Source organism: Salvia splendens, chromosome 14 (assembly GCF_004379255.2).
Source record: "Salvia splendens isolate huo1 chromosome 14, SspV2, whole genome shotgun sequence".
Taxonomy (NCBI): domain Eukaryota; kingdom Viridiplantae; phylum Streptophyta; class Magnoliopsida; order Lamiales; family Lamiaceae; genus Salvia; species Salvia splendens.
In genome coordinates this window covers 29,010,032-29,029,062 of record NC_056045.1, presented here as the reverse complement: position 1 = coordinate 29,029,062, position 19,031 = coordinate 29,010,032, and the positions used below count along the sequence as shown (strand labels likewise).

The 19,031-nt window shown below is 37.2% G+C and overlaps 4 protein-coding genes across 5 annotated transcripts; 3 read left to right on the top strand and 1 right to left on the bottom strand.

Annotated features, from left to right (window-relative positions):
- Positions 1-1,846: 1,846 nt before the first annotated feature.
- On the top strand, positions 1,847-3,335 carry LOC121764979 (GDSL esterase/lipase At2g40250-like). Its single transcript, XM_042161008.1, has 3 exons — positions 1,847-2,502; positions 2,628-2,910; positions 2,991-3,335. Exons 1-3 carry the CDS (start codon positions 1,888-1,890, stop codon positions 3,194-3,196), a joined length of 1,104 nt encoding a protein of 367 aa, XP_042016942.1. The 5' UTR covers positions 1,847-1,887; the 3' UTR covers positions 3,197-3,335.
- Positions 3,336-4,012: 677 nt separating this feature from the next.
- LOC121765009 (GDSL esterase/lipase At2g40250-like) lies at positions 4,013-5,434 on the top strand. Its single transcript, XM_042161042.1, has 3 exons — positions 4,013-4,649; positions 4,730-5,042; positions 5,137-5,434. Exons 1-3 carry the CDS (start codon positions 4,035-4,037, stop codon positions 5,337-5,339), a joined length of 1,131 nt encoding a protein of 376 aa, XP_042016976.1. The 5' UTR covers positions 4,013-4,034; the 3' UTR covers positions 5,340-5,434.
- Positions 5,435-5,671: 237 nt separating this feature from the next.
- On the bottom strand, positions 5,672-10,232 carry LOC121765499 (serine/threonine-protein phosphatase PP1). The gene is made up of 4 exons (XM_042161679.1): positions 9,890-10,232; positions 7,721-8,280; positions 7,443-7,657; positions 5,672-6,009 (listed from the first exon to the last, which is right to left on the bottom strand). Exons 1-3 carry the CDS (start codon positions 10,065-10,067, stop codon positions 7,469-7,471), a joined length of 927 nt encoding a protein of 308 aa, XP_042017613.1. The 5' UTR covers positions 10,068-10,232; the 3' UTR covers positions 5,672-6,009; positions 7,443-7,468.
- A 3,072-nt stretch (positions 10,233-13,304) lies between these two features.
- On the top strand, positions 13,305-16,875 carry LOC121765971 (protein DA1-related 2-like). Of its 2 annotated transcripts, none has more exons than XM_042162276.1 (12): positions 13,305-13,463; positions 13,828-13,982; positions 14,569-14,656; positions 14,733-14,850; positions 14,944-15,064; positions 15,165-15,248; positions 15,335-15,454; positions 15,524-15,736; positions 15,811-15,873; positions 15,976-16,091; positions 16,172-16,230; positions 16,332-16,875. In XM_042162276.1, the coding sequence occupies exons 1-12, from the start codon at positions 13,418-13,420 to the stop codon at positions 16,661-16,663; spliced, it is 1,515 nt and encodes a 504-aa protein (XP_042018210.1). In that variant the 5' UTR covers positions 13,305-13,417; the 3' UTR covers positions 16,664-16,875. The 2 variants fall into 2 exon arrangements, with proteins under 2 accessions (XP_042018210.1, XP_042018209.1); XM_042162275.1 differs by having other exon boundaries at positions 13,325-13,463; positions 13,825-13,982.
- Positions 16,876-19,031: the final 2,156 nt, after the last annotated feature.

The window sequence follows — 19,031 nt, the reverse complement described above, 5'->3', positions numbered from 1 at the left end:
GATGAAGGAAAGGTGTGTCTGTTAAAGAGAAACATCTATGGGCTAAAGCAGGCCAGCCGACAGTGGCATATGAAGTTCAATGATCACATGATAAAGAGTGGATTTCTGAGGTCAGCCTATGATGAATGTGTCTACATAAAGGATCAAGGTGGAGCTGTGGTTGCCTCTCTACTTTTGTATGTAGATGATATGTTGTTGGCAGGGGCTGGTCTGAAGGAGATTGAGAGAGTGAAATCTGATCTTAAATCTGCTTTTGAGATGAAAGACCTTGGGCCAGCAAGAAAAATACTTGGCATGTCCATAGTGAGGAAAAGAAAGAATAGACAGATCTGGTTGACTCAGGAAGATTATGTTTCAAGAATGATCAGCAAGTTCAAAATGAGCAATGTGAAAGAAGTTTTAGTGCCAATGGGACAACATTTCAAGCTAACTACTGAACAGATGCCAAAGTCTGAGGAAGAAAGGAGGGAGGTGCAGAATGTTCCCTATGCAAACATCATTGGGAGTGTAATGTATGCAATGATAAGTACTCAGCCAGACTTAGCACAAGCAATATCTGTGACTAGCATGTACATGTCAAATTATGGAAAAGAGCATTGGGCTGCATTAAAATGGTTGATAAGATACTTAAAGGGAGCAAGTGACTTTGGGATTCTGTTTGATGGAGAAAGGGGGTTTGAAGGTGATGCATTGGTGGGCTGGAGTGATTCTGATTATGCAGGAAACTTGGATACTAGAAGATCTCAATCAGGATACCTATTTACACTCTATGGGTCAGTGATAAGCTGGAAGAGTAGTCTACAAGGAGTAGTGGCTTTATCAACTACTGAAGCAGAGTTCATGTCCCTAACATCTGCTGTCAAGGAAGCCTGCTGGCTAAGGAGGATTCTAGCTGATTTTGGTGTAACTCAGGAAATTGTGAGCATTGGTTGTGACAATAACAGTGCATTGTGCTTAGTTAAACGTCAAGTCAATCATGAAAGAAGTAAGCACATTAACGTGTAGATTCATTTCATCGGGGAGAAGATTGAAGAAGGGGAGATAAAAGTGTTTAAAGTAGATACTGCTGAGAATCCAGCAGATATGCTAACCAAACCCATACCAAAACCGAAGTTGGATCTATGCATGAAGCCGATAAATATGCAGAAAGGATTCAAGGATAGTTGACAGTTGAGCCATCAAGGTGGAGTTTGTGAATATTGCTGGATCAACTGAGCTGGAGCTCAATCGAGCTCGTTAGTGTGAAGGTGTACAGGAGCCGTTGGATTAGATTAGTTAAATAGCTTTTAATCTGAGCCTTCAACTAGCCGTTATGTTTGAAAGGAGTATAAGATGTTAGTTTGTTGAGTTAGTTTTTCATAGCTCAAATTGTATTCGTCATAATCTGCAGATCAATAAGAGTTTTTCCCAGTTTTCTCAAATCAATCTTCTTCGAGTTAATGCGATTGATTCTAACAATAATTAATTTGGATTACTAGGTTTTCACAAAAGAAGTGGACTGAGGAATTCAATAATTTGTTTAGGACACACCACAGTTAATTAGGATTACTAAGTAAATAGTACTACTCCTACATACTACTTGTCGCTATTTTTATATGTCTCAATGTTTAATTTTGTTTCATACCATGAAGTTAAGAAATAAATTAAATACCTCCTAAGATATAGGATTCAAACACTGAAATTGTCTACCTATGATTAGCTCTCCTATTTTACTACTAACAGATCACTCAACCTTGAACCGTCATTCTTCCTTGAAAATTTCAAATTCCAACAAATTCTGTCTCTCGAGTTTGTGTATAAATATGTGGCCTCTCATAGCATTTTACATCAGAGTTCATCGAGTTAATCCATTCCTATCAAAACAAAGCAGTTCGAATTCAATCAAAAATGAAGAGCATTAGCCCTCTCATCCCTCTACCCTTCCTCCTCCTCCTCCTGTCCATCACCACCACTCCCTCCGCCGCCACATATGGGCCAAGCGCCATCTACGCCTTCGGCGACTCCATGCTCGACGCCGGCAACAACAACCAGATCCCCACCCTCTGCCGCGCCGACCACGAGCCCTACGGGTCCGACTTCCCCGGCAAAAGCCACACCGGAAGGTTCAGCAACGGAAAGATCCCCGGAGACTTCCTCGCCTCCGCTTACGGCCTCAAGGACCTCCTGCCGGCCTACGCGGACCACGCCGTCGACTACAAGGATCTGATCACCGGCATCAGCTTCGCGTCGTCGTGCTCGGGCTACAGCCACCTCACCGCGCTGCCGTTGGGCGTCCACAACTTGGACAGACAGTTGTGGCATTTCGAACTGGTGTTCGACAAAATGAGAAAGAGATTCGGCCTTCAAAAGACAGCGGATATAGTCGAGAAAGCACTCTTCTTGATTTCAGCAGGCTCAACTGACATTGTTAATGATTACTATATGCAGCCACTTACTAGGGCTAAGTACTCTCTCCCTAGCTACATTCAAATGTTACTCAAAAACATGGAACATTTCGTTAAAGTACGTGTCATATCCATTCCCTTTTTAATAGTATTAATTTAAATCTTTTGTCAGTCATCTTGAATGAGACAGATGGAGCGTTACTGTATTAGTGACACTGATTTGATTTTGATGTGATGGTGCAGAAATTGAGACTAGCCGGTGCCAAGAAGATAGCCGTTATTGGCGTTCCACCGCTAGGGTGTTTGCCGATAGATGCCTTCACCAACATCCCGCCGTTCAAGAACGAAAGTGGCGACCCACTAAGGCGCGAGTGCAGAGACGACCACAACTCCGACGCCCAACAATACAACACGAATCTCGCAACCCGAGTGAAGAAGATGGCGGAGGCAATGCATGATCTTAAAATTGTCTATGTGGACTACTACACCCCTATGATGAACATGATCAACAAGCCATACGACTATGGTGAGCTACCTGGTTAACTAACTAATGCTAATTTCATTAACATATTTCCTAATCATCTATATGTTTATTTTGTGATTTAGGGTTCAAGACTACAACAACCTCATGTTGTGGAACTGGTGCAATCGAGGTGGGGCCTCTTTGCAATGTGGCCTCTCTCATGTGTCATGATCATTCAGAGTATGTATTTTGGGATTCATCCAATCCCACAGAAGCTGCTTACAAAATTGTTGCAGAGAGTTTCAAAGACGGTGCGCTTAGTAGTCTATTTCCTGGAGTCAAGAATTAATTTAGGCTAGTTAGCTTGACTCTAGTTTTAGTTGGTATATTCCACGCATTGCAAGAATTTCATTTTTAGATCATTGTACGCAACCTTAGGTTGCATTTCTATTTATTGATCAATTAAAAAGAGTTTTAATAATATTTCAGTCTTTTGTTTCACTTATTTACGATGATGAAATTAACAACAAAGTAGTGGTAATTTCTATAACAATTCATTAATACTCCATAATTATGTCTGTGTTACGATTTAATTGTAATTAATGTTTCTTAAAAACTATTTGTGTTGTTTTTCTTTGTACTATGAAATACGAGATCATAATAGTGGATGAATTAATATAAAAATTGCTTATAATTTGCACATTAAAGAGGTACTCCTACTTTATTATTGTGTTGATATTTTGTAATACAAATTTATTGTTGTTTAAATTAATTATTACTGTGCATATCTATCGATCAATACTATTATCTATATTTTAAAATTATTACTTTCATTAATCAATTCATACTATCCAGACGATCAATTAAAAGAGAACTTTGATATAATTAATATCTTTTGAATCTCACATAAATCAACCAATATAAAGTTGTGGCCTACAAAAAGCAATGGATCCACTTTTATTGCATTACTAATCGTGTGTAATGTAATAACTAATAACTGTCCCCATTTTTGGATCCGATTTATGTTATACTCAAACATTGAATTGGTCTTCCTCCTTTGACAAGCATCCAAACTCTCTCTCCTGCCTTCTTGTTTGTTGTGTATAAATTTGTGGCATTTCATAGTTTGTTTATGTTTAACATTAGTGTGAGTTAATCAGTTAACTAATAGTACCTGCCAAAACAAAATGGAGAAAAATAGCCATCTCCCTCTACTCTTCCTCCTCCTCTTCATATCCATCAAAGTCATTCCGGCCGCCGCTGCTGCGGCCCGGCCAAGCGCCATATACGCATTCGGCGACTCCCTTCTCGACCCCGGCAACAACAACAAGCTCCCCACCGTCTGCCGCGCCAATCACAAACCCTACGGGCTCGACTTCCCGGGGCGAAACCCCACCGGAAGGTTCACCAACGGGAAGCTCCCCGGGGACATGCTCGTCTCCGCTTTCCGCATCAAGGACGTATTGCCGGCCTACGCCGACTCCACGGTCGACGTCTACGGCCTCCTCACCGGCGTCAGCTTCGCGTCCGCCTGCTCGGGCTACCACGACGTGACCGCGGCCGAGGTCGGCGTCCTCAACTTGGACAAACAGTTCAGAAATTTCGAAAGGGCGTTTGTGAAAATGGAAGAGAGATTTGGGCTTCCAAGGGCAACGGCCACGGTTGGGAATTCGTTGTTTATTATATCAGCAGGGTCAAGTGACATGATTGATAATTACTATTTGTTGCCAACCACTAGGGCTAAGTACTCCCTACCTGCCTACCATGACATGATGCTCAATAACCTAGACACTTTGGTTAAAGTGCGTGTTATAATATTATATTCTTCGCCGGTCATTCATTGCTCTTCTCATAAATGAAAAACTAATTAGGGTTTATGCAGAAATTGTACAAGGCCGGTGCCAAATATTTAGCTATCATTGGACTTCCGCCGCTAGGGTGTCTACCTTTGGACACCACTGTCTTTTCGCAGTCGTCGCTATCGCCGTCAGCGGCGCCGCAGAAGAATGCAAATTTGACCGGTGACCTTTTAAGGCGGGAGTGCAAAGCGAAGCACAACAAGGACGCAACGGAGTACAACGCGAAGCTCCAAGTTCGAGTGAGGAGGTTGATGGTAGCAATGCCAAAGCTCAAGGCTATTTATATGGATATCTTCAACCCTATGATGGAGATGATTGACAAGCCTAATCAATTTGGTGAGCTATATATAATTACCTACTACTTTGCATAACATATATAATACTATCATCTAATTAATATTATGTATGTGTTTATAATTTTGTGATTTAGGGTTCAAGTCTACACTAGAGGGATGTTGTGGAAGTGGTTCGGTGGAGTTGGGGCCACTTTGCAATGTAGCCTCAGTTTCATGTAATGTTCATTCGGAGTATGTGTTTTGGGATTCAATTAATCCATCAGAAGCTGCTTACAAAGCTCTTACAAATAATTTCAGAGCCAGACCACTTCGTCGTCTATTCCCTAGCTCTGTTTGAGAATTAAATAATGATAGCTAGCTATTAGATAATAATAATAATAATCATTCTTGGTTACTCTTTTTGATTAATTTGTTCAAGCTAGTTAGCTTCATTCTTTGTTTGTCTATTTATTTTGTAGTACTGTTTATCTTCGGGAATGATTCCATTTTCCCACTGTCATAATTTGTATAACAATACTCATAAATTTATCTTTGAGATTTGCCACTTTTTCCCAATTTTAAAGTTTAGTCGAATTTTCATACCAATATCCAACTTCCCTACCCCCAAACTCCAAACAAAGAAAAGAAGCAACTAACATCAACCAAATTTATCAACAGACAAAAGGGGGGTAGTACACATAATCATCTCTACCATTAAACTAGTGAAAACATAGTTCAATTCATGGAGGCATTGCAAGTAAAGCTCATTTCTAGACAAATATGCCAACCTTTTCCAAATAAATTGGCCCATTATGGCGCCCGTGGTTTGCTAACATGAGTTTGAAACAATCTTTATCTACTTCTTATCCACCCCTGAAGACGCGCTAATAAAAACTCCTTCTCAAGTGTACTATAGTTTGAGATAGGAAATAAAAAACAAAAAAAGCTTAAGCACGGTTCTTATTCAACGCTCTTGGGGGAGATCGAGCCAGGTGCAGCTGCGACTTCTACTAACTGAAGACTAGTACCTGCAGCAATAAGATATGGAAGGCAGTGCATAGTTAGTAGATCATGGGATTAGGAAAGGAATCAACCATTTATTTTTACGTTTGAAGTGATCACAAGCCAGTCTTTATGTTAAATGCATATCGCTTGAAAACGAACTCTAATTATAAAATTCTACAGTCAGTGGCGTTGTACAAAACTTAGCTAGCTGATTGAATTACCGAAATAGGATGCAAAGGGACTTTATTGATATGTTTAGTGGCCTCAACAGTGCAGCATAGTCTCATAAATTAGAGATTCAACAAGTACAAGGAACCAAATAAATTACTCAAAAAGTTTGAAGTTTATATAGGAACCTCTCTCAAAATGGGCATCCATACAGATAAAAGTATCAAACAGTAAGCTTAAGGGTGCATTCTCTTTGGTTGCAAATTTACCATAATAAAGTGAGGGATACAAAAAAATGGCCAAATTTTCCCACATTTTAGTGGTCTCCACTTTTTTTTATCAAGTTTACTCTAGGGTGGAAAAAAAGTTAATCCCATACCAATGATAGAATCGAGCAAAACTAGCTCGACGACAGAGATTATTAAGGGCCTTGGGATATCCCGAAATTCCAATACATCTTAGTTCACAATGATAGTCTATAACATTTTAACTATCTACTAGTATCTAGGGAGTGTTTACCTTGAGTGAGAGGATTACTTAGATAAATAATAGGATTGAGTATTCGAAGAATAAGATGGTCAAACAAGTTCAAAATCAATCAATCCACCAAAGTAAATGGTAGGTTAGCCGTGAGCCATATATTCATTCTTTTAAGTTTTAACTAGAATATTAGATCAACATATTAAGCACCACAGTAAAAAAGTAATGCACTTGTATAAAACCATGATATGAAACATATATATCAGGATATTGCCATAGGCTTATGCCGCAAGCCATAGCTCATGCCAGTTTAGATGTTTTGAGATCTGATTTCAAATCAAGCGCTGATTTTGGGTTTTCTCATCTGCACAAGCATTCTAATGATATGGATGACATGGGCAGTAAGCACTAAACACTGATATTAAACAGCAGGATATCTTGTATGAGATGATAGGTGTTTCATTATGAGGATGAATGGCACATGCACGGATGTCCGACCACAGGATATCTTGTGATGTTAGGAGGGAAGTTCACCACACAGTAATTGAAAGTAGGCAAATGAAGGGATAAAATGTAATGTCTTGTTCTGGAAAGTCTACTGCTAAGCAAGAACACAGGAGAACTTTGATTACTTTACTTATCAGAACTGACTTCATTCCTTTAGGCTTTTGCCTTTTCCTTTTAACGTGGTTTTTATATATCTAGTAGTATTGATTATGAAATAGCTTTAAGGACCTCCAATAAACTGCATGTAAGCAGTCCCAATTCAAGAAAATTGACAGAGACATGAGCAATAATTTGAGCTGACCTTGAAAATTAGGATGTGGTGAAGCATCACATTTTAGTGGACATCATGAACTTGTTTTTCCTCTCGGCTGGCTTCAGAATTTGAAAAGAGCACATTAAGTTTTCGTCAACGCTCATCATTGCACCAGCATTATCAAATTCACCGCAGTAGTTTGGAGCTGAGAAAACTGTTACAAGTTGCCTATCTGCAAAAAACTCATAACCATCCTCCACAACCTGAAATGAGACAGAGGTTAGGAAAACAGTCTTAACCCAGGAACAGAGCAAAGATCGATTTACCTGATGAGCACGACAGACAAGGTCCAAATCATGTTTTGCCAGGAACTCTGAGACTGTATCAGCGCCAAATGTAAATGAAACTCCCCTATCATTCATTCCCCATCCTTTAACATCTTTACCAGGGTCTGACCATAACAAATCACAGAGCAAACCAGTGTCCGGTATAGCAGTCGGGCGAGGCAAACTCCTAATCTGATCCAGGTTATTCAGTTCTGGAGAAAGGCCCCCATGCATGCATAGTATCCTGTCATCGACTAGTGCAGCAACAGGAAGCCAATTGAAGCAGTCAGTGAAGGCTTTCCACAATTTCACATTGAATCTGCGCTTGCATTCATCATAAAATCCATATATCCTATTTATAGAAGCACATTCATGGTTCCCTCTAAGAAGGAAAAAGTTCTCGGGGTACTTGATTTTGTATGCAAGCAATAAGCATATCGTCTCTAAACTCTGTTTCCCACGATCTACATAGTCACCCAAAAATAGGTAATTGGATTTTGGAGGAAAACCCCCATACTCGAAAAGCCTTAAAAGATCGCTATATTGCCCATGGATGTCACCTGAAATAAGAACGGAATTACTACTGGTTTGTTTAACAAAATTCATCACACAGCACTGCTAGAGACATGATTGATTGTTTTCAATGATTAAATAAAACGATCGTTCATCATGACGCTACTAAGAGAAATTGATTAACTAATCACTTATAATTGAGCAAACGTTACAAAAAGCTAGTGAAACAAAAATATTCAGTAAATGTATTAAGTTTATGAACAGACAACTTTAGCAGTACGAAATTGGAAAAGTAAGCTAACTACAAAGGCATAAACTTCACATACAACCAAACCACCGGCCCCTCTTCTTTGTTTCCAAATGAGACACTGTTTTGGGTCATCAAGCCCTTCCCTTTCCCTCGTCAAGACAACCGACAGAAACCAGGGTGAAAAGTCATATAACCATTCAATATGGGAAGATGGGATCTCAAAAGCTGCCTCCTGTTCCATTTACAGCACACGGACTCAGTATCTTAGATGTTCTTTCTTTATTTTTATTAAGTTAGTATAATCTATGACAAGTATGATTGCAAAATCTCTTCACTAATCACTGTTCAACTCTAAAGCATGATAGAACTAATTTTGTGCTCATGATAACTTTCTCAGCGTCAATTATATTTTCCTATCAAGAGTTGGAGGTATCTTGGTTAGTGACTACAGGCAGGATATTACTAAAGCTTCCTTATTCACTTTGTGGGGTAGTTTGTCATGTAACAAGACCCTGTTGATATTTAGTTTCCACTTTCCAACATGACACTCAAAAGCATTTCATTGAAGAATACAAACTTGATCCTGATTCCTGCTTAAAGCATTTCATTGAAGACTACAAACATGCACTTAAAACCATTTCATTATTATGACAACTGACAATACCAATTGTCTTAATATTGGAAATAACTTTAGAACACATATTTTACTTCATCTGAACCGGTGTTTGTGCTACTTTTAAAGCTCTGGGCCATGAAGTTGAAGCATAAATTAATCGAGGACGTACAAAATATTGAAATTTTAGCTCTGCCTGTATAAAAACATCGGCAAAGACAACAAACCTAAAACAATTACACAAAAAATACAAAGAAAAGATTCCAAAACAGGAGTACATGCATGTTACTATGAGTTACCAGTGAAACACAATTAACAGAAAAGGAAATTATCTTCGTCACTACACTAGGTATGAAAAGTTTCACTTAGACTAGATCGAAGCTAAATATCGCATGGTGCCATTGCCTAGCCTTTCATTCACCAAAATGATAGACAAAGGCCAACATCCCCAACCGATCCAACTAAACTAATACAAGGAACTTCAACTACATACAGCTAGAGCAAATACAACCTTCGCGTAGAACTTTTCCAGTCTGATCAACAATATCACGTGAATAATAGAGAAAATCTCAACAGTATTCTGCTAAACTAAGTTTTGAATTAAAATTGCATAACAGTTGAGAAGCTTAACAGCAATCATAGACTTGAATATCCAGGAAAAGACAATGAAAACAATTTAGGTTTTTCTAAAGCTTTTAGAACAAAAGCGGAAAACTTCACACACAAAAACAAGCAAAATCCCCAAAAATCATCAAATCAAAACCTTAATCCTAAAGAAAGCGAAAAAAATTACCACAAATCTTGATAGGTGCTTCGAGTTCGAGAAGATTGGGCTGACTAATGAAGATTTCACGCGACGCAGCACAAAGCTGCTTAATCTCAGACTCCGAGAGCTGCACTAATTTGCCCGGCTTCGAGGATCGGACTTCAATTAGTTTGTCAATTATCCTGTCCAAAACCACAGGGTCCATTAGCTCACCCTGCCGCCCTCTTTCCCTTCCTCTCGAGTGCGTTTTCTTCACACACACATACGCATGGGTGTGTGCGATTTTTAGGATTTTGAGCGAGAAGAGTCGTTTCCCTGTTGCTTGGTGGGTCTCTGCAACAGATATTTTGGGGGTTTGAGAGAGAAGTAATTACGTAATGTTTTTGAATTAATTGGTGCATTGACTTCAAAAACTATTCATTTTAATATTAATAATATTCACATATTTAAAGCCATTCATCAAATCAATGGAAAATACTAGTAATGATGTTAAATTACATTATCAAAATTAGCGGATTGTGAAATCAAGAATACTTTTCAAATATGCCTTTAACTACTTGAATTCATGAGTTTTAGTGAGAAATTGTGAGATTTTTCAACCTAAGTGAGGAAGGAACAAAATTGAAGGTCACGTTAATTAAGATGCACATTTAATTAGAAAATTACTAATTCAGTTTGTCATGAAAATTATTTGGATTATATGGACCAATTATATAATATAGTTGCATTCATTTATTTTTGGAGATTAGTAGCTAAAAGGATTCGTTTTAGTCAAGGGTCATTTTCAAGTTATATGCCAACAATATAATTGTATGAAAATTGTGTGGTTTTGATCAAAATTGCATCACTTGTTAATATCTCTTTCGTTGATTGGTATTGAAATTATGTAACGGATAAGATGCAAAAAGACACTTTTAATATTCTTATAAATGACAGTTGTGGTGAGACACTAAAAGAGGTTATGGTGTTTGATAGATATAGTAAATTCAAATTTGAGATTTAATTATTTTTGGGCTCGGTGAAATTAATAAAAATGTTGAGCTTTTAAGTACAAACTTATTTTGCTTATATTTACTTCAACTTGTTTATATCCAGATCTAGACATCGTCTACAAAAGATGATAGACAATGTCATCAAACAACGGTAAGTCATCGATGACTTTCACTGTGTTCGATTCCACGAGTCTCGTACTTGGGATCTATTACTAATTTCGATTATACAAAGATAAATAGTGCAACCGATTTCTATTTCCAAACTAATTTTTCTATATGATCATTCAAGTGACCCCATTAAATCTCTAAAGTTAAAGGAAAAAGGTTATTTTGTCATGTCTATTTTAGAACCACTTTGAAATACAATCAAGATGAGATCATGTTCTCAAGCCTAATTTTTGAAACTCAATTATTGGACATAGAAGTTCATATAATCGTCACAATGTTTTATCAAAAATAAATCTTCATAAATTTATTTCTATAAATTGAATGGAATAATATTGTGCTGACAACTATAAAAGTAAAAAAGTAGTAATACTGTTGCATGTGGCTAAATAAAAATCTTTTTCAAGCACATCTTGGCTGGAGATACGTCAGAGATTGTAAAAGAAGTCACAAAAGGAATAACACTAAATCCATGTCTACATCTTTACCTCCCATAAAAATATTAGGTGATTTATTCTCGATTTTTATACTGACAAAATATAACTTTATGAAATCTTAAACAGTTAATAGTAGTATATATTTATTCCCTTAATTATTCGATCAATTTCCTTTAGGAGTATCCAAGGAGTAGAATTTAGGGATGTCGCTGGTTTAATAACTCATCCAAAAAATCGAAACTTTAACCAGCCCGATGAGATAATACACGATTTCAGTATCGGTTCTTATTCAACATCGGGTGATTTTGTAATAAGAATACTTTTTAAAATGTATTCATGAAAATTTTAAATTATTTCTTAGTAATGACAAATAGGGCATTAGTTGCTAACTAATTTGCATGTCCCACAACACTAACGTAACGTAATTGCATTAATATTTGAGCATCGTTTACTTTTAATTAGATTGCGCAATCGTAACAAGTTAGTTCATATCGTTGAAAGGAATAGAATATATCTTAAACTTTACATAATTGAAAATTAAATTTTAAGTTAAATGTGTTTTGAAACAAGGCTGATTATTCTTGCAGCAGACAGATCTAATCTTTATGATAGATTCGCCATTTGTCTCCCTTCTTTAATAAAGCCAAGTATCATGCTGATCTAATAACTACACTTTTTTCTTGGCTATAAAAAAAGAATGCAAGATAATAATTACACCTTTTTTCAATGGAATTCTTTCCACACTAGTTTACTTATATTATGTTTCAACTTCTACTAAAGGAAGAATGTCAATAAAACAAAATAGATTTCAAATTAACTTCTTTGGAATAAATAAAACTAGTGGTGGCTGGAGGATTTCAATTATATACTAATATTCCCTTAAGTCTTGAGGTTATATTGTTAATAGTATTTTTTTTAAGTATGTTGATTGATGAAGTTAAAGTATGTAACTGAAAGCATTTTTATTGTTGATAGCCCCATTATTTGCAACTTTTGACTTGTTTTCTTCTCTAGGGGAAAGACCATGAAAATATTCATAAAAGGTGATTTTAGGTCTCATATTGCACTAGAGAAATAACATGTTTTAGAGCTTGACTAAAAATCCATGCGAGGTGCTGAATTATTATGATATGATCCAATATAATCGTCTAACGATTGTATATATTTATAATTATTATTAAGCAATCTGATTATGTGAAGTACTTAATATAAATATGATGGTCAAATGATCATCTATAACACCATTGTGCAGATACCATTTTAGCTAACTCTCTATTTGTTATGGTTGAAATTGAAGTTCGAATAAAGTTGTGAACTTGTTCTCTATATAGAGGCCATGACCTCTAATGATAGTATCATCGAAGGTACCAAACGAGAAACATAACTCTTTCTCTACATTTTCAAACGTATCATTTGCAAGACGCTCAACCCTATTTGAGATTCATTGACGGCATGAACACAAGTATGCTTCCGCTTTCATTATCGTTTGTATTCAACATGTGTTAATTTGCATGCGAACCGTATTCCAAAAATACCTAACCCTTCATTAGAATGGACTCGGAAGTTAATGTTATAAAGCTCAAAAGGTGAAATTAAAATCTAGTAAGAGGCATATGCATTCATGTTGTAAAGTTGAAAGATAACACCAAAGGTGGTGGGCAAGAATATTGTAGTTCACTCAAACTCAAGTTGATAAATTCATAGCCTTTCTGCATATTCCCTTCCTTTTTTCTGATCTGACCTCAATCCTCATCACCAGATTCTCCCACCATTAACTTTCTTCTCTTGTTTCTCCAAGCCAAGAATCTCTTTCCCCCCATCTCAGATTCTCTCTTTTCTCCACCTTTATTTACAATGCTGTTTCCCTCTTCATCTCTCTCCCCTCCTCCTCTCTCCTCATCTCTCTTAGTCCCTTTCACCATTGCAAATTTACAACCTTCTCTTCATCCTGGAAATACCCTATGTCTTCCTCAAATGTCAACCACCTTGCCCAGCCATGCATTTATGGTATGTATTTCTCCTTTTGTCCTAATTAACTTAACAAATTTTGCCTTTTTTCACAATTCCCACATGATATTTTTGGTTTGGGGGATGAAATTTGCTTCTGTTTGTCTCAAGATTATCCCTTTTTGCCAATTTATTAATGCCCTTATTATATTTATATCAGTTATGCATCAAGAAGGTTGTTTCTGTATAATCTGGATTATTGTTGTGCCATAACTATGTGTAAGGGCTATTTGTGGTTGCATTTTGATCTAGTGCTTAGTTTAGTTTTCAATTTTGTTGATGTTTGGGATACTTTTCTTCAATCTTGTATAACCAACTGTTCAATCATTAAGAAATTTATGTATTCATTGTGGGGTTTAAGCAGGGAATATCGTCTCTTCATACGGAGAGAGGAAGTCGCGCCTCATGAGATGGCTGAGCAAGGTTTTCCAAGGTGGAGGTAGTAGAAGGAGAGCTGCAACGGGCGTGCAGCAGCCCGGTGATGGAAATGTCATCTTACGCGCCCCAACTAGATCTTTGGTATTGATCCCTCTGTCTCTATATGTGCCTTATGTTCATCTTTCAAGGTTGAATTTTCATCACTAATTGTCAGCTGTTGGAATATTACACTTTAGTGATTATTTTTCTGCTCTATCTTATGAATTTGAATTTAAAAGTGTGGTTTGAAGATAGGTGGAATATATTCCTGATATGAATATATCAATAGAGATGTTTCAAATTGGTATCATATACTAATCCTACTTTAGAGATTTTTTTTATCTTCTAAGATTTTCTTATCTTAAATCCAACTGAGTTGTCAACTGCACTATCCCAAAGAAATAAAAGTAGATCTTGGATAGAGCTAAACCACACATAGTATTGGAGATCAGAAAAAGAACTAATTAGTGCTTAATTATTATATGATCCTGCCTTTTGTTTTTATAATTCCGTATATCATGTATGATAATTGCCTGTTGCATATTTCTACAATCAACTCACTCACAATATAATCAAATTTTGAATTTACATGGCTTGATGCCTTGATCCAAAGCATAAAAAATGGAAAGTTCATTGACAACGAATGGACAGTTTTCGATTGTAAAACTTGCGCTGGTTGGACCTGCAGGATGACCGGTCTCGGGCCAATAAAGAGAAAGAGGAATTAGATCGTGCAGTAGCTCTCTCTTTGAACGAAGATATAAGCAAACCGAATGGTAATATCTTCTTGTTTTCATCCTAACAGAAACCACATAATGAGTGATATCTAAGGTGATGGACTTAACTGTGCAGGATATAGATGGAGAACTGCCAACGATGAAGATCTAGCGAGGACACTTCATGACAGTTTCAACTCAGCCCTGTATAACCCTCAGTATGGCCATAGAGACTACTATCCGGAGGCCTATAGGTACTTTTTTTACACATTTTCTGCCAAGAGATCTTGAAAATTTCTTCACAAATTTCTAGTTTTTCTTGTCAATGATGCAGTGATCTTTTGCAGAAAGTGTGGAGGGTGCGAACGTGAAATTTTGCAGGGGAACTATCTCGGATGCATGGGGACATTTTTTCATCGCGAGTGCTTCTGCTGCTTCGCTTGTGGTCACCCTATTACTGAGCTTGAGGTAGTTAGGTCCTTCGGTCTTTAGTTACTAATGCTCTAGATATGAATCGAACGTTATTATCGAACCTTTTTTAATACGCAATTCTTTTTGTTTAGTATAGTTCTCTTTGTCAGGAAAAGACACATACCACAAGTCCTGCTTCAAGGAGCTCACTCATCCAAAATGTGAAGTCTGTCATCAGTTTGTAAGTAACATCATCCATTTATTTAACTCCCAATCATTAAAATCCTATTATTCACACTAATTTGCTACTCGTCGTTTAATCTGCAGATTCCCACTAATGGAGCTGGCTTGATAGAATACAGATGCCACCCGTTCTGGTCTCAAAAGTACTGTCCTTCACACGAACACGACAACACAGCTAGGTGTTGCAGTTGCGAACGTTTGGAGGTACACATTTTTTTTGCATTTCAACCATAGGATGAAACTCTGCAACTTACAGTTTTTTGTTTTTTCAAGTCATGGAATGCTAGATACATATCGTTGGGAGATAGTCGTAGCATATGCTTGGAGTGCATGGAGTCGGCTATCATGGACACCGGTGACTGTCAGCCGTTGTACCATGCAATTAGGGACTACTATGAGGGACTGAACATGAGGATTGATCAGCAAATTCCAATGCTTCTTGTTGAAAGAATAGCCCTTAATGAGGCCATTGAGGGCGAGAAGCATGTAAGTATTTTCTCCGTATCCATTTTTAGTATTGTTGATTAATTTTATTTATACGAATCACTACCATTTTGCAGGGCTATCATCACATGCCGGAAACAAGAGGCTTATGTCTATCCGAAGAGCAGACTGTTACTAGTGTAAGCTCTTCTTTAGTAGCATTGAATCACTCTGTCTTTGAACAAAGGTACTATTAGCTAGGTTGTTTGTTACCAATTCTGTGTCGTACGACCAATGTTCAGGTGTCGAGAAGGCCAAGAATGGAGCGGTGTGGACTAGTGGGAATGAGGACACAACTGCAGAAGCTGGTTAGGAGGTGTGATGTTACAGCCATTCTGGTTTTGTATGGCCTTCCAAGGTAACTACTGTCTAGCTAGATCTCGGGTTTGCAACGTTGAATATAACACGTTGAATGTGTTTAACCAATTCTTGCTGCAGGTTGCTGACTGGAGCAATCCTTGCGCATGAGTTGATGCACGGATGGCTGCGTCTCAATGGTAATGATCCTAGCCCTTAAAATGGTGTCTCACTTCGCATAAATGATGGTTTTTACGCGCCTTCTATGCTAAATAAGTCATTCCACTTATGGCGCGTGCAGGCTATCGCCATCTGAGGCACGAGGTTGAAGAAGGTATCTGTCAAGTGCTCGCGCGCCTATGGCTGGAGTCGGAGGTATTGAGCATACCATCCGCCACCTTTACAGCTTCGTCTTCCTCCTCATCATCGTCATATTCTCCTTGGTCAGCATCCAAGAAGGGAGGTAAGTCGGCTGTCGAGAACAAGCTAGGAGAGTTTTTTATGCACCAGATCGCCCACGATGCCTCTCCAGCGTACGGAGGGGGGTATAGAGCAGCCATGGCGGCCGTGAATAGGTATGGTCTACGACGTACGTTGGACCATATTCGACTCACGGGAACCTTCCCGGAATAGAGAGTTGAGATGGAAAGAGGATTGAGTTGATCATATGATCTATTCATACAACTTCAAATGTGAATGCATAGTGTTATTTATGAAAATGGGGGGAATAATTTTTATTTTTTTAAATTGTGGTCTTCAGAGATTCTTCCTCATATTGACCTGTTTTGAGTTTATTTTATAAGATTGGCTAAATAAGAAATTTTGTGTTTTATTTAAAACTGAAATTTAGAATTTATTTGTAATCTTGTTTTCTCTATCTTAAAACTATGTTTTCTCGATATTAAGTATCAGATCATGTCTACTAAACAAACAACATATAATGTGATTAAGTTATCTCAATTCATTCAATCGAATTACCCTTGTATTACAATTATTGGTTAACTTAATAACGGACTTGATTACTTCGACAATACCCCTAAATGTTTCAATAGTTTGTACTTGCATAACTCAACTGGTTTTCCAACTAGTTATACTTAAGAAATTCATCTCCAACTAATTCTTTGCCAAAAACTACCATTTTGGATAGCCAAAATTTAGTGAATGTTAGGATATTAGTACCTTTTTCTACTTAACTTTTGAGAGGAAATAACTAGATTTTCATTTAACTTGATTCAAAGAGTACTCCCCAATTCGTTATACCAATCGAAACCAAACAAAAATACTGCAATTTACTGATAATGGCTGTTCAAACTATCAAGAAAACTAAGAGATGAGCAAATTCTTTCACAATAGGAAAGAAGATTGAAATAAAAATCACATCTTTATATTCAAAACGAAAGCACAAAAGTTAAATGAATAAACCCCAGTAAATAACAATACTACATGATCAAATCAAACCAATAAAAATCTTTCTCACCAATTACTTCTCAGATGAATTTGGTCCCCTCTTCTTTCCAAAGCCGACAACTGCAACAAATACACCAATAGCAGCTTATGAATTTCGTCCCCTCTTCTTTCCGCATATCAATTCATTCATAATTATACATATCTAATCAAACACATCACTGAAACTAGGGTTCAAATTCCGATCCTATAATCCCCAATTCAGAAGAAAAAATCAAACAAATACAATCATGCTAAATGTAAACATTACATTACGGTAAATTCAGCAAAACACAATTAGTTAATAATGCAGCAGAATTCTAGCATAAAATCACACAAGAGAAGAGTGAGGGTTACCGGCGGTGACGAAACGGCGATTGTACTGCATCCGCTTGTGAGCTCGGCCGCGCGGCTTCTTCTTCTTGTCCTGCTTCGCCACCTTGGGCGTCTGCCCTCTCACCTTACCGGCACGTGCCAAGGAACCGTGAACCTTACCCATGATCGATTAATTGATTGAATGAATCAAGAGGGAGAGCAGCAGCAGCAATGGGAGATTAGGGTTATCATGATATATAAATATAATATTAATTGGGTATTTTATCAAAGAATGAAAAGCCCAGTGGATTATGATACTTCAGTCTTCGGCCCAATCTCTTTCCAATTTATATATTCAAATGGCTGGGCTTTTCAATCTAGTCCCTCGGTCCATTAAGTAAAATGTGATTAAAATAATTTTAATAAAAAATGAGATTTGCCAAAATAAAAAATTTTACAATAAATAGATAAAGACTAATTTTGATGGACAAACCAAAATGAGACTATTTGTTGTGGGTCGAGGAAATATTTGATTATTGCTAATACTCCTTCCCTAAAGAATATGTACTTTGTGGTCGACACGGTTTTAATGTAAAATTTGTGAAATACGAGAGAGGTAGAGAGAGAAAAAAAGTAAATAAAGTATTGTTAGTGGAGAATGAGTCTCACCTCATTAGAGATAAAAGACTTTTCAAAATTAGAAAGTGCATATCTTGTCGGACAGACTAAAAAGGAAAGAGCGCATATTCTTGAGGGACGGCGTGAGTATTACTTAAGATGCAGCGAGCTGCGTCGATTCCGAACAAGGGAAATAAAAACGGAAGTAGATTCACAGATTTGGTTTTGAACCAACGAATCCCGTTTCAGTTTTAAATCGAGGGCTTTTATCGATTTTAGCCATCTTTTACTGATTTTTAGGTTTTTTTTTTCAAGATTTTCCCTGATTTTTTTTATTTATCATGGTTTTGGCCCAAAATAGGCTGTTGATTGCTGATTATGGTTCCAAAAATTCTTGAAATGGAATCAGATCGGTTGAATTGGTATAGCCAATTTCAGTTCAACACATTAAAATATTTTTGGTACCAAACATTTGGTGTAACAACCCGCTAAGCCGATATTATTAGCTTGATTATTTATATAAGTGACTTTTATGCGTTAAATCCGAGCTACGATAGATTGTTGTCGTTGTTTGTTTTGACGTTAGGCAAGTGAATAGAACACGTAAATATATTACACCTATAAG